Source organism: Neolamprologus brichardi, chromosome 12, assembly GCF_056152115.1.
Source record: "Neolamprologus brichardi isolate AB-2024 chromosome 12, ASM5615211v1, whole genome shotgun sequence".
NCBI classification, from domain to species: Eukaryota; Metazoa; Chordata; class Actinopteri; order Cichliformes; family Cichlidae; genus Neolamprologus; species Neolamprologus brichardi.
In genome coordinates this window covers 10,258,828-10,274,667 of record NC_142115.1, presented here as the reverse complement: position 1 = coordinate 10,274,667, position 15,840 = coordinate 10,258,828, and the positions used below count along the sequence as shown (strand labels likewise).

At 37.7% G+C, this 15,840-nt stretch overlaps 1 protein-coding gene across 1 annotated transcript; it reads right to left on the bottom strand.

Annotated features, from left to right (window-relative positions):
- Positions 1-1,289: 1,289 nt before the first annotated feature.
- Positions 1,290-11,318, bottom strand: LOC148100161 (uncharacterized). The gene is made up of 14 exons (XM_087848816.1): positions 11,200-11,318; positions 10,921-11,109; positions 10,433-10,515; positions 7,624-7,650; positions 6,342-6,477; positions 6,160-6,250; positions 5,628-6,048; positions 5,227-5,395; positions 4,916-5,133; positions 3,924-3,995; positions 3,401-3,567; positions 3,045-3,296; positions 1,775-2,801; positions 1,290-1,633 (listed from the first exon to the last, which is right to left on the bottom strand). Exons 1-14 carry the CDS (start codon positions 11,316-11,318, stop codon positions 1,290-1,292), a joined length of 3,315 nt encoding a protein of 1,104 aa, XP_087704942.1.
- Between the last annotated feature and the right edge of the window lie 4,522 nt (positions 11,319-15,840).

The window sequence follows — 15,840 nt, the reverse complement described above, 5'->3', positions numbered from 1 at the left end:
CACAGCCCTGCCCATCGTCTATCTTGTCAGCCAGCCTTGTGGGATTTTGAACAGCTGTAGCCGCTTCTTGTTCTTCTATAGCCCAGGTCCGAGCCAGCTCCAATCAGCCAGAACTCTGTTATCATGGTTCTGAATTGGTAGATGTCGTTCAATGTCCTCCATCGAGAATGAATTGAGCTGCTTTTTGGGAATGACCTCGAAGGGGACTGGAGGCAGCTCCCCAGCATGGTAGATTCAAATGTACTAATGAGACATGAAGAATTGAAAGAATTGAAAAAAGCAAACGGGAAGGTGGGGCACAAAATCAATAACGAACAGCTTGTACAAGTGGGAGGTCATATAGATAAGACCCAGAAGGGGTATGTTTGGAGGTGTGGTCCTGCTCCTGAAGTTCAGACAATGTATCTTGAATAAGTGGAAGATCTAAAGATTAGGGTGGAAAAATTGGAAGAATTGTTGATTGTATGGGAAAATTGGAAGCGCTAGTGATTGGGATGAAAAAAAGAAGAAGAATCAATAGTAATTAGGATAAATACAATTCTGACTGGACTCACCACTTAACAAATTGTTGTTCTCCAGACTTCAGCTGACATCACTCTGACATCACTATCTACCAGTAAATCAGATGATCGATTTATGCTATCTGTTATAAGACTCGGTAACTTTTAATTGAGGATGATTTGTGAGGAATTGCATGTGTCATTAAAGTAACTGTGTAATTCAATCTACTAATTTGCATATTATCCTTTAGGAACCACATTAGTGTTAAAAGTGACTCATTTGGAAATCCACATTGTGAAAGAAAAAACATAATTTGTACATAATCTGCTGACATCACCATTAACATCACTAACTTTTACCAAATCAGATGACTGATTCTGCTATGTATTATAGGATATTGTTCAGATATAATTTGTGAGGACTTCATCCTTTAGCAACCTTGCCTGAATAATATGTGAGTTATTTGGAATTACAGCTTGGAAATGAAATCCATGACTAATGATTGTAAAATATAACTGAAAAATCTTTATTATTGCATTTGGCATTTGTTGTCAACAACTTATATATATCAGCATTTGTCTGTTTTTAACGAGTTTTATTTTAAAAGTAAAAAATAAAAACAATAACTTACCTTAACAAAAAAGAAGACTCTCACATGAACAAGTGAGTAAAATCTAGAAAAAAAACCCTCAGAGCAACTGTGTAAAATAAGTAACCAAAACCTCACATGATAACAAAGTTTTACATATGTAGTAAGACAGAAGATCTGTCAGAAGATCAGAGTAAAATCAACAACAACCAAAAATCTTTTTCTTATCTTTTCCTCTGAGTCTTTGTATGACTTTTTGTCTTTTGTTGGTATCTTTAGGTGCCTCTTTAGTCTTGTGACTTCTGAGCATCTTTGGACTTAACAACTGTCTTGCAGTCAGGCTCTTTGGTCTTTTTCTTTCTTGCTTGTTGCCCTTTTGCTTTGTTTCTTTTCTTTCATCACACTTCGCCAAAGAGCTTTTCTTCATTAGAGACCTTTTCCTCTTCTTTGGGTGTGCCACTGGAGACTCATAGCTAGTCCCAGGGCCATCTTCTTTTACTCTAACTGTGTCTTTGTTTTCAGTTGTTCCTTCTGATCTCAAATCGTTTTTTTCTTTATCCATGGTCTCCATCTGTGGTCCCTGTTCCTTTATGTCTTTGTCCTCTGTTCTCAGTGCTTTGTCTTTATCTGTAGTCTCTGTCTGTGTTGTCATTTCTTCCTCTGTTGTTCCTTCTGATCTCAAATTGCATTTTCCCTCGGTTGTCGTCTTTGTCTGTGGTCCATGTTTATCTCTGCCTATGTCCTCTGTGCTCATTCCTTTTATTTTTTTTGTAGTTTTTCTCACTAGTCCACTGGAAACTTCTTGGTCTATGTCTGTTGTGTTCAACAAGGGACCATTTTCATCTTCAGCTTTGTCTTCTTCATTATCTGTAGTTACTGTTTGCATACTGCTTTCATTTTCACTCAAACTTTCTGGCCTCAAGGCTTCATTGTCTTCATCTATTGTCTCTGTCTGTGTTTGGTTCACACCCTCAGTTGTTTCCTTTGGTCTAACAACTTTTTGTATTTGTGTTTGGATTGCAATTCTTTCTAAGATAATTTTAGGAGATTCCCAACATTTAAACTTGTTTTTAAGAAATTGAGTACGACTATAGAAATGTCCTGTGTCCTTTGTGGCTTTTCCTTTTCCTTTAGCATTATCTTTACCTTTGGTGGTTCCCAATGTACCTGCTGCTGTAAGGTCAATGTGTTCACAGTTATCATCATAATCTTCACCTTCACTACTCTCTGTAGTCACCATCTCTGACATATCTTCATCACCTGTTGTGTCTTCTTGTACCCTCACTTTTGCTCTTGCCCTGCCACTCTGTTTATGTGGGTGTTTTCCAGATGTGTTTCCTGCTGCCGGGTCAATGATTTTCCTGACTTCATTGTTACTTTCATCTTTGCTGCTGTCTGTGTCAATGGTGTTTGCGTGCTGTTTGGTCTTCTTTTTCACAATTTCTTCTCTTGTGGCATTTTGACTAGACTTTCTTTTCTTCGGTCCAGCATATCTTCTCTGCAACACATCTTTATTGTCTTCTGAGGTTGTAGATTCCTCAGAGTCTCTGGTTCTATTGTTCACAGCAAGTGCCTTTGCAGCATTGTTGCGGCACTTGAAGGCTTCGTCAAAGTTTAAATCTGCCTCATAAAACCTTGCTGCAGTTGCATCAGAATGGCACATCATCCGGTGGACTTGTACCTTGCTTTGGGTTCCCAAGAATCTCCCACTCTACAAATGTAAACATTAAATAATGTTATTAATTGCACTAACATTTGAAATTTTCAAGATTTGCAGAGCTAAGGACAGAACCACAAAAAGAAGTACAACAGAAGACAATATAAAGAAAAAGAAATGTCCTTCCAACATTAAAACACTGGGAGTAGAACCAGGAAGGGTGACTGTTTTATATCATCCCTCTAAAAGGATAGGAAGGTAAAAACACTGAATCACCATAAAGTGGAAACTACTCACAAAAGTGCTGATGCTGCTCCTAATCATAGAGAAGGTTGGTTTTCCTGGGATACCAAACTTCCTCCATGCATCTTGAAATGATGTCAGCATCTTAGAATAAGGCCCTCCATTGGTGTTGGCAAAAATCAATTGTGATGATACACCAGGGTATCTGTGGCGGTGGTACACAAAGCGGTGAAACCATATGTATTCGTCTTTCGTTAGGGGAACAAGTGCATGGCCAAATGTTTCTTTGGTCTTGTGCTCTTTTACCTGTAAAAGAATCAGCAACTAAATTACATTGCACACAGTCATTGATGTCGCTGGTAAGAAAACATCTTTAATCAGGGAGAGAAATCATTTCTTAATGACTTTACTCTGATTATCCGCCGGCCATCACCATCCGCTTCAGCAGTGCCAACTTCGTCAACTGTCATATTTGATATGACGGCTCTTCTGTGTCCAGTTGTGCAGATGACAAATCCAGCCAGAAGACCATAGAACCAGTCTAGGTTCTCAGTTGTGGGATTTTTCTCAAGCTCGACTATTGAGTAACATAGAGGTTGCACGGTAAGACACAAGGGATAGTTGAGCATATCCCTTATATTGCTATATACTCCCCCTAATATAATCCTATATAAACATCACAAATGCTACTGTTTGTATATGTATTATATATTTGAACAAAAATCAAAAGTCCAACAACTGATTATAAATGAGCAGTCTGTTATAATTGAAAGCAAAAAGTTCTGTCATATATTTCTGTAAATCTGAGTTTCTGAACTATATATACATACAGATTACAGCTGGTAAGTAAATATTATAAAAGAATTCTCATTAACAGAGATATTATTGGGGTTATTAGAGTTGTCCTTATGGAGAAATGAACTAAACACTTACCAAGTGCTTCAGGGATGTGTGTGGTGGCCTTCTTGAGAAAATCAGTGATGTGGACAGGATCTACAAGCATTTCTAAAAGACACAGAATGTTTTTATGTTCCTGTAGCTCCAGTCATGCTCATTCATGCTGCACGCAATGATGTAAATATAAAACAGGTTGTAGTTTAGACTTAATTTTTTTCAAAAAATTATTTTTTAAGGAAGAAAAACTGGCAATCAGTGCTCACAGTATATGAAAATGAATTGGATTGCCATTTTGAACTTAAATCTTACTTTTCCAATCCAGAATACTAACCCTTTCAATTTATTTATCCTACTTCCTAAACTTTCCAAGTTTACCAAGCTTAGTACTGAATATAACACATTCATGTGAAAAAAAATAAAAACTATCAATATACTAAATTTTGATAGTCTCATTTCCTTGACCATTTTAGTCTTTGTGTTTTTTGACTGTATAGTTCATTTTATCATTAGGTATCTTTAATTTGATTATTAGTTTGCTTATTGTTTAGATATTTTATGTTTTTTCTTTCTGCATTTGTATGTTTAGTTATGTGTTCCCACTGGTTAGTTGCTGGTCACGTCTCCTGTTTTTGGTGACATTTTTCTTTTGTTTAGTTTAACTTTTACCCCTGCTTAATTTTTTTTTCTACATCTGTGGTAGATTCTCTCAGCTATCTTTACTTCCTTCTTACTTTGGAATAAGTAGCTTTGGTGTGCCACTGTTTCCTTGTGGTGACAAACTGTTTTGCTGCCTGCCTGTTTGTGCTACTCTACATTTCCTAGTTTCTGTTTACTTTCTATTTTGTACAATGTATACCCTTGCAGTGTACAAAATATGTACTTAAATACAATTTAACTTATATTATAACATTTTGAGTACTCCTTCCTCACTACATCACAGTAATGACATTATGACATTTATAAATAATGTATTTATTACACATGCTAGGTAAAGACAGTGATGAATAAGTAGTAAAGTTGGATCTTACGTGATTTTTTGATCCGGATGGCTTGCCTGTGGGTTTGTAACTCCCTTCTGCTCTTCTTCATCTCCAACTGAAGTGCAAATAAAGTCCCCTTTAAAGCCTTACGGGAGGCTCTGACCTCTGGCAGTTGTGCATCAATTAGAAATTTCAAGAACGCCCTCACATTTCCAATCCGAATCCTTTTGGTTGTCACGGCATGTTTATTCAGATAAGTTGTCCATCTAAAAAAGGCACAAACAAACACAAATCAGTAATCACTTTAGTATTATTGAGATTACTGGACTAAAATATCACAGAAATTTGTAAAAATGTACTCAGTCAGTCTTTCTCTGTTGTCCATAAATGCAAACGTCATTGCAGGGACTTGATTGTGAGACATGAAATATGCCCAGGCACGGACATATTGGACCCGTTGTTTGGCATTTTCAACGTCTTTTGTACTTGTTCCACAAATGTGCTGAAACCAAGCATTCAGGACTTTCTCTGTTTAAAATAAAGTGTAGTAACAACATAGCAATTAGAAGTGTCATGACAAACTGATGAGGTACAGAAAACATTCTTCTAATTCAAGTGGTTGACAATGATATCTGGAAGATATTGCTAATTAGTAGTATCTGTTTAATTAGCGGGATGTGACTTCCTAAATAGAACAACCAGATATACAAATTCACATTACACTACACAAGAAACAATATTATTGCCGAAGAATTCATACCAAATTTAGGAAGCCGGGCTGTTGGGTCACGTTTACTTCTTTCAGATTTCTGGTGCTTTGGGGGGCTGAGAGGTTTGAAGCCAAGTTTATCCTTAGTGGCTTTCAGACTTTTCAGATTCCTTTTCAGGAGTTGAAGTAACAAATCCAGTTCTTTGCACTTTTTGCAATTCTGATGTTGGACTTGAGCATCATCTGATTGATTGACAGGGGAATGGACTGAGCTGTCTTCTCTAATCTCTGCAGATTCTTCACTGCTATCACTGTTATCACTTCGCTCCTCTTGATCACTGCTTTCAGTCAGCTGCTCTATGTCCAGTGAGGTCACCATTGGAGGCTGTGGATTTGAACGTCTGAGAGCTTTGAGGGCTTTCAGATTAGCCAATCGTTTCGCTGTCCTCATTACTTTCTTCTGATCTGATTTCTGAAAGGGTATAAACAATAGAACAGCAATGTTTGAGAAAGTTAGTGAAACATGTCACATAAGAATGCATTCTAATTTAACAACAAAATGTAAGCTATACAAAACACTAACCTCAATCTCACAGTGGACATTTTCCAAGTGCTTGTCCAGTCTTATACGGCTTTTAGCTTTACATACTGGACAGTCCAGCCTGCCCCTGTAACTGCATATCACATCCAGTTTGACAAATGTAACTACAACTACCACTTTAAATTGTTGCATTTTTTGTCATATACTGTATGACAGTGACTTACACTGTAGAGCAGTAATTTAGCAGTAAATGAAATTCTTCTTTGTTTACAACATGGTGGTATTTTTTTAAATGCTGCCCAACTGCAACATATGGAATCAAGCATATTGGGCATTCTGTCATCTGACGTGGCATTTTTCCTGTAGAGAAGAATACACATCAGAACAGCTGAATTATTTGTTGAATTATTTATAATTATTTGCCCGCAAATCTTCAAATTTGCGGGCAAATAAGAAGTCAAGTACACTTCTCAGTACTTGACCAAATATTAAAGAAATTAAAAGAAAACCTTGACATAATAAAAAGTCTACCACTTTAATAGGGGGATTAAAATAATTTGAAAGTCTTTAGTAAGTGTTTTTAAAGTTTTGATCAGGTATTATGTTTCTAAAGTTAGTATTTCCGCTAAAACAGTATTTCTGCAAAATCATAGTATTTCTGCTATGTTATAGGAATTGTACCCAATTATGGTATTTGTGCCAAAGCATAGTATTCTGCTATATTCTAGTATTTGTGCTAAATCTTAGTATTTCTGCTATGTTATAGTATTTCTGCCAAATCATAGTATTTGTGCCAAAGCATAGTAATGTAACATAGCAGAAATACTATGCCTTGGCACAAATACTATGAGTTTCTCAGAAATACTATGAAGTAGCAGAAATAGTATGATATGTATTCATATCATGATATGTATACTAGTATGTATGTATACTTATAAATTCATAATATAATTACAAACTAATTAAAAAAATTAGTTTTACTGGGGAAATGTGTTGTTTAAAATTTTAGTGTTATGTATTTAATTCTTGGAACAGTTATTACTTTGGATACAAGACTTTGAAGAATTAGGGAATCATATTTAAGGATTGGAAGAATTGGAAATTTGGAAGGATGAATAATTGATTGAAATTTGACTTATTTTGAAACAAATTTCCAAAAATGCATTCAGTTGGATTAATCACTGGAGAGCCCTTCAGCAAGAAGAACTGTTGAAAAAAGATGTTAGTGTTGTTAAAGAATTTAAAGGGTCAATGTCTCTATGCGCTGATTTCTGTATGTGTACTTATTTACTGTAGGGTGTTTGTTCCTTTTTAATTTGACAAAAATAATCTGCCTGGCAGGCAGCCAAAGCCTAGAAAACATTTTTCAATCAAAATGATATGCAGATAGTACGATTAAAATAAATTCAAGAAATGCTCACAGACAATTACATAGATCTTAATGTGTGGTGGTACAAGGTATAAAAGTATGAACAAAAATAAAATAAAAAACATTTTGTTACTCACTTGTCTCTTGACTGTGACAATATTTTACTGTTCACTGAGGAATTATGAAAGGAAACCTAGAAAAATGAAATACAAATAATAGAAAACACGGAAATTTACATTTTTTAAACATTAGTTATTTACATTTAATAGTTGAAATTATAGTATAGTATATAGTATATACTATATATAGTATATAATTATAGTATAGTATAGTAAATGTTACAAAAGACATTAGGAATTGGGATCTTACAGTTGGAAGGAATTAGTGAATTTTATCGCAACTTACCTCTATGTAATTCCACAATCTTCAACTGACAGCACTAACAGCTCTGCACATAACCTATGGGGAGCTTAGCTTTCAGATTGTCAAACCTATCACTCCGTCTGCTTTTATCATGTGATTTCTTACCAATAGCGTATATCTGAACTTGGAATGGAGGATGATTCGTTTGGAATTTTAAATGTAATTAATGTAATTGACATGACAAACATCATTTGCATATCCTTCTTTGGGAATGTTCTTAGTGCGAAGTATCCCTCATTTGGATTAATAACTTATATGATAAAACAAGGTTCAACTTCAAACCTAGAATTTCTTTTTACCATTTATCGCTTATGTAAATTGGCAAAGAATAAATAAATAAAATTCTTCTTCCACCCGTAAGGGCTGTCTATTCTTTGCATATATATATATATATATATATATATATATATATATATATATATATATATATACACACACATATATATGCAAAGGATAGACCGCCCACAGGGGCGAGTGGGGATTTTATATATATATATAAAATCCCCACTCGCCCCTGTGGGTGGTCAATCCTTCAAGCTCGGGTCCTCTACCAGAGACCTGGGAGCTTGAGTATCTTAGCTGTTCCTAGGACTGCGCTCTTCTGGACAGAGATCTCCGATGTTGTTCCCGGGATCTGCTTGAGCCACTCGCCTAGCTTGGGAGTCACCACACCTAGTGCTCCAATTACCACTGGGACCACCGTCACCTTCACCCTCCACATCTTCTCGAGCTCTTCTCTGAGCCCTTGGTATTTCTCCAGCTTCTCATGTTCCTTCTTCCTGATGTTGCTGTCATTCGGAACCACTACATCGATCACTACGGCCGTCTTCTCATGTTTGTCTACCACCACTATGTCCGGTTGGTTAGCCACCACCATTTTGTCCGTCTGTATCTGGAAGTCCCACAGGATCTTAGCTCGGTCATTCTCCACCACCCTTGGGGGCGTCTCCCATTTTGACCTCGGGACTTCCAGGTTATACTCGGCCCAGATGTTCCTGCACACTATGCCGCCCACTTGGTTATGGCATTCCATGTATGCCTTGCCTGCCATCTTGCACCCTGCTGTTATGTGCTGGATTGTCTCAGGGGCATCTTTACACAGCCTGCACCTGGGGTCTTGCATGTTGTGATAGACCCCAGCCTCTATAGATCTTGTGCTCAGTGCTTGTTCCTGTGCTGCCATATTTACAGTGCTCCACCCCTCGGATAGAAACAGGGATCTCAAGTTTCCTGGTCTTCAGTCAATTCTTTGGTCTTTGTTACACTGAACGGCAGAAACATCTGCCGTTCAGTGTGACAAAAGAGTGCACCACAGCCCGGCACTCCATCTCGTCACCCTCAATAATGCATTCAACCATCTTCAGAAGATGTCAGGTCTTAGTGCAGTGATTGAAGTTTGAGGTGTAGAGAGTGAAGAGGAAAGGGGAGAGGACGGTCCCTTGTGATGCCCCTGTGTTGCATTCATTGTGGTCGCTCTGTCAGGTAATCAACAATCCAGGACCATCAGTGGATCGACTAGGTCAAGCTGATTTAGGCAAATAATGGCTTGTGTTGTGGCTAAGACTAAATAAAGTAGATAAAATTATATACAGAGTCTTTGTAGTCCTACTATTCAGTGGTTTATGTAATTTTGTGAAAGAAATGTATGTTACCTTGTAATGGATTCAGTTTGTATAATGATTACAGAGCTCTTCAGCAAAGAACAACTGTTTGAAAAAGATGCTGTTGGTTGTTAAGGCAGTTAAAGGGTCAATGTCTCTGTGTGTTGATTTGTGTATGTGTATGTGCACGTTTAGGACTAAGTTCCTATTTAGTTTGACACTAATAATCACGGTGGCACGGTAGTTAGCACTGTTGCTGCACAGCAAGAATGTCCTGAGTTCAATTCCACCATCAGGTTGGGGTCTTTCTGTGTAGAGTTTGCATGTTTTCCCCGTGTTTGCATGGGTTCTCTCTCTGGTTACTCCGGCTTCCTCCCACAGTCCGAAAACATGCAGTTAGTGGGGATAGGTTAATTGGTCAATCTAAATTGCCCATAGGTGTGAATCTGTGAGTGAATGTGAGTGGGAATGGTTGTCTGTGTCTCTATGTGTTAGCCCTGCGACAGACTGGTGACCTGTCCAGAGTGTACCCCGCCTCTCCCCCTATGACTGCTGGGACAGGCTCCAGCACCCCCCGCGACCCTGGAAAGGATAAGCGGAAGCGAATGGATGGATGGTCTAATAATCTGTCTGGCACCCTGACGAAGCCTAAAAAACATTTTTCACTCAAAATGAACTGAAGAAAGTACAATTAAAATAAATTAAATAAGTGCTCACAGAGAATTATACAGGTTTTAATATGTGGTGCTAACAAGATATAAAAGTATGAACAAAAATAAAAAAACAAAACTCATCTCGGTGCCAAAGAAATCCTCTCTATCCTGCACAAATGACTATCGTCCCATCGCCCTGACCACTGTCATCATGAAGTGCTTTGAGAGACTTGTCATGGCACACGTGAAGAGCAACCTCCCCTGCTCACTTGACCCGCTGCAGTTTGCATACCGGCCAGACAGGTCAACCGAGGTTGCTATTTCCACTGCTTTCCACCTGTCCATTTTCCACCTGGACAAGAAAAATGCTTATGTCAGAATGTTCTTTAGTAGACTTTAACTCAGCATTCAACGATATATCCCCCCGAAAACTGTTTGACAAACTCAGCAAGTTGGGACTGAAAACCTCGCTCCAGAACTGGATATTAGACTTCCTGCCAGAGAGCCCTCAGTCCATCCGAATCAGCGACAACATCTCCAGCACCATCAGGCACAGGAGCTCCTCAGGGCTGCGTTCTTAGCCCTCTTTTGTTCACCCTTCTGACACATGACTCCACCACCCTACATAGCTCTAACCACATCATCAAGTTCACTGACGACACAACCATGGTTGGACTCATCAGCAGCAATGATGAGTCAGCGTACAGAGATGAGGTTCAGCAGTTGACGTTCTGGTGCAGTGAAAACAATCTGTCACCCAGGATCGTTGTCTTCAGGAAGACTCGCTCCACTCACACACCACTCAGCACCCACGGTTCCATAGTAGAGGAAGAGTTCAAACACGCTCTGCTCGTTCGCTCCTTTCACATTTGTCTTCAGCACTCTCGCCCACTCCACGACACACTGCCAGGGAAACTGATCCAGCAATAAGGACAGGTCCAGGAGTCTATGCACAGGAGAACTCCGGTTAGAAAAAACTAAGAAATCACACAAAAAACTGAGATTATCAGAGCTGTATTGACGAGGATAACTCAACGATCCAGCGAAGATGTCTTCTGAGCACTCAGCTAAAATAGCAGCCCAGGAGTACAGGTAATCAGGCAGATCCACAGCGGCCCTTTGGTGGCCCAGAGGTGCCAGAGGTGGCCCACACATTGGCCAGCACAAGGCAAGTTTCAGACACACTGGTGGTCCTGTGCTAGCCCATGTGTGGATTACCCGGCATCTGAACCGAGGACAGTGCTGGACAATGCCAGCCACTCCATGACGTGCTGGTCACAGGAGTACGCTCAGTGAGAGGCTGATATTATCCATAATGCATAACTGAACGACACAGGAAATCATTCCTGCCGGTGGATATCTCTGCGCTACTTCTCCAACTAAAGCAAGGTACACACTGCAATAGTTATACATCCTTATTATCTGCACCTTCTCTAAACAGAAAGGAAAATTTTACACTTTTACATTACCTCAATATCAACCTTATATATTTAATTTGTGCAATATCCTGGGGTATTAAAAATTTGAACTATTTATATCTATTAGACCTATTTTGTTAGATTTTGTAGCCTCATAATATACTGTATTATTTAATGTAGTTTGTCAATTACTGCTCTTATTGTCTTGGAGCAATTGTGAACATAAATTCCTTAGGGATGAATAAAGTATTATTGTCATTCTAATCATATTTTGATTCACCTATAATTTTCTTCCAAGATACTCAGTTTGAATCCCATCATAATGAAGACACAGCCCAATAACACTGTTAAAGAAAAAAAAAAAACGTTATTAAACTTCATTTTAATTGTGTGTGTGTGTTTACTTGTAATTATATGCATTTCTTGAAATGGAGCAGGAGCAAGACCACCACAAAGACTAAAGCGATTGCAGCAGCAGTGATGAGAATCATACACCAGGTCCATTTTATATATTATGGAAAAAATGGTGGATTAAGAAGAGAAAACACTGCACTATCCTGTAGAACACTCATCTTGTGGGCTCTGAAGCTGACCAAAGATTGCTTCATTTTGAGCAACACTCTGCAGCTGTATTTCTACTGCATGAAGAACAAATGACATTTTAGTTCAGACCACTGAATCTGAGATATCAAACAGATGTTGATCAGACACACTTGCACATACCTGACATTCTCAAAGTAGGAATAAGAACAAAGAAACCAATTTTCAAAGGAAGATGCATACAGATGAAATTATCATTAGTTTCTTTGAAGGATTAGTAATTTCTATACTACGTGGAAGATCTAGGACTTAGAGTGAAAAAATGGAAGAATTATTGATTTGGTTTCTAAAATTTGAAGCTGTATCGATTAGGATTTTTTTTAAAAGCCAGGAGAATTAGTCATTTGGATAGAAAGAATGGCCATTATACTAATCAGTTACCTAGTCACACTTCTATGTCCTCTGCTGACATCACCCTCTAACACCATTGTCTATTAGCAAATCAGACAATCCATATTGGAGGCATCAGTGATTTAGAATGTATAATTGGAATGTCTAGGGACTGGAATAAAAATGATAAAAGGATTATCTGTTTGTGTTCTATAATTGGAAGGACGAGGGATTTTGATGCAATCGAACCTCAAGAGTTGGTAGTTTGTCTTGTAATTGGAAGGTTGCCGATTCGAGCCCCGGCTCGGACAGTCTTGGTCATTGTGTCCTTGGGCAAGACACTTCACCTACCGCCTACTGGTGTTGGCCAGAAGGGCCGATGGCGCGATATTGGCAGCCTCGCTTCTGTCAGTCTGCCCCAGGGCAGCTGTGGCTACAACTGTAGCTGCCTCCACCAGTGTGTGAATGTGAGAGTGAATGAATAGTGGAATTGTAAAGCGCTTTCAGGTTCCTGAAAAGCGCTGTATAAATGCAATCCATTATTATTATTATTATTATTATTATTATTATCATAAAAAAATGAAAGCATTAGTGATTTTGATTGGACTTACCTTGAAACAAATCTTTTCCAGTCTGCTGTATTCTTACCACACTCTGACATCACTGACCTCCCCCCCAAACTCATGACTACACAGACCTTACGCCAATCACATGATTAATTTTGCCTATATTACAAGGAACTAGTACTTGGAATTGAAGATGATTCACTTGGAGTCTTTTCTGTAATTATGATTAATAACATTCAATTAATCTGTTTTGTGAATCTTACTAGTTTAGTATAATTTTAATTCGAAATTACACCTTGTCAAAGAAATTAATAAACTTGTTTTAAATAAGGATTTTAATTTACAGTTAAAATGGGATTTTTAATTTCTTAGACTTAGAGAGTGTTTATGGTCATTGTGCCGTTACTTTCACAGCAAAATTGGGTACCTGGACCACAAGGTACAAAATGAAAGAAGGGAAAACAATATACAATGAGGGGAAAAAATTAATAAAAATAAATATATATGTATACATATATGTGTGAGTGAACTATATACATGGGATATGCGTAATATACATGGTGCATGCGTAGGAGACATTGAAACAGAAACATGGGGCTGTATACAAGGGCAAAATCTAATAAATAAAATAAGGGAGGAGGGGCTATGGTCATTTGAGGTGGGGATGGTGATCCCAATAAGACCAAAATATTGCATATGAGCCAAAAATATTGTACGGAACATGGAAAGACTGAGATATTGCACATAGGTGATCAATAGCAGCATCAGAGTGGGTGTGTTGGAGGAGTCTGTTCACACTCTTAGTTTGCATTTGAAGTCCTTCGAGTAGTCAGTAGGTCTAAAATAATATTATATAAGAAGGAGTACATTACAATGCTGCTCCTTACGTTATGATTCAGCTGCAAATCTTTGCATTATATTCTTTCTAAATACCATGAGTGTTGACTTTTCCCATCCTCCATCAGTGTGAGAAAGAAAACACAGGATTTTGCCATTGAACAACAAGAACTTTATTGAACTTTATCTGAACATTGTTGTATATGAACATATGTGTGCAGGTGCATGCATGCTTGTGTGTGTGTAGCTATGTTTGTGTGTCTTTATTGGCAGTCATTTTCCTTTCCCATCAGCAACACCATCTGCCTGCAAAGATAAATGAAGAGAGGAGATTCTTAGTATTTGTTGCAGTAACTTTCATTTGATATTTCATTTCTTTATAGCCGTGTTTCTGTATAACTTACATTGGTGGGCACATCATAATTGCTGGACTGAGGCTCTTTATCAGCTGCATCAATCTTAACCTCCTAGGTTCTGGCGTCCAAATATGTGGACATCACAGTTTGGGTTATTTAGACCAAAATACTAAATTTTGCTCTACAAGGAGCCCACTTGATATCCACTTACGAGGACATTATACTGCCACTGTTCTATCAAAATTTTAAATGAATATCCTCATATGTGGCTCTCATTTTTCTTAGAAACAAAAATCTGGTAATTTTTTGTTTTTACATTCATGAGGTCCCAATCAGCCCAAATATCAAAGAGAAATTAAAAATGCATGCCATGGAAGAGTTCGGGTCATAGGAGGTTAAGAAAGAAACAATTGCAGGAACATAGCATAGTTTTTTATAATTTATAATTTATACTTATACTTAGAGTGTGGCTAATTTCCTATCTGGCTATTGAACATCTAAAGGTATGTAGCAATTTAATAAAAAAAATCTGATGGTACTGATGTCAGTGAAAGACCAAGGGGATAGGCATCTCCATCTGATCAATGCGATGTGGAGATAAGGTAGGTGATTAACACTAACAGTTAAAGAAAAGACTTTTCAACTGTTAATGACTTTTTGTGTTACTACAGGAACTTACAGTGGCTGGCACATCATTGCTCTGAGACTGAGACCCCTGAAGAACTGCAACAACCTCACTAATTCCATTTTGTTCCAGTAACTCCAGTGCATTGTTTACTGCATCCAATATTTCAAAACGCCATCTTCCTCTCACATGCAAGGCATACACTCGGACCCTTGGATCCGAAGTATTCTCCTCTTTTTCCATTGTCTTGTTCTTGTGAAGAAGCCACCTGGTTTAGGGGATGTGGTGCTATGTTGTAAAGCAATACATGCAAAAATTAACAGTCAGATTAAATGTGGTTCATGTAATGTAGTTCTGTATCGAAAGATCAAGGGAACAAAATTAAAAAGTTATTCATTTGGATTGATGGAATTCTGATTGAACCAGCATTCAAATAAACCCCTCTTCTCCATCTTCTGCTAAAAGGTAACAACATGGACTCTTAATTCAAGCCTGTTTCCACCGCCACTCCTCCAAAGTTGGCTGTTGTGCTCACAATGATTGTTCAGGCATTTAGACAAATGAATTCTGCTGTCTTTTATAGGATACTGGATCTTGGAAAATAGGAATAGCCATTAGAAATTTTATGTGTAACTAATACAATAAGATTTGCACAGCTACCATTAGGAATCTTTTAATTTGAAATTATACCTTGTAAATGAAATCAATAAACTTTGATTCTGTGCTATTAAATAAAGTGCTGTACAAATGTCCACATAAACAAAGGTGTTATCTATGTTACTATTATTATTATTATTATTATTATTATTATTATTAGCGGTAATAATAAAATATATTATTAATCAGGATCAGAGAATTTTACTACTTACTGAACCACCTATAAAAATGAATCCAATTGACCCCCGTGTTGAAATTATTTTTAAAAACACATAAAATATAATCAAA

Coding starts and splice junctions, on each gene's coding strand:
- LOC148100161 (XM_087848816.1), bottom strand. CDS start 11,318: ATGTGTGGGCCACCTCTGGCACCTCTGGGCCACCAAAGGGCCGCTGTG. Junction 3,996..4,915: donor CATCCGGATCAAAAAATCAC/GTAAGATCCAAC, acceptor TGTGTCTTTTAG/AAATGCTTGTAGATCCTGTC. Junction 2,802..3,044: donor GGAGCAGCATCAGCACTTTT/GTGAGTAGTTTC, acceptor TTACATTTGTAG/AGTGGGAGATTCTTGGGAAC.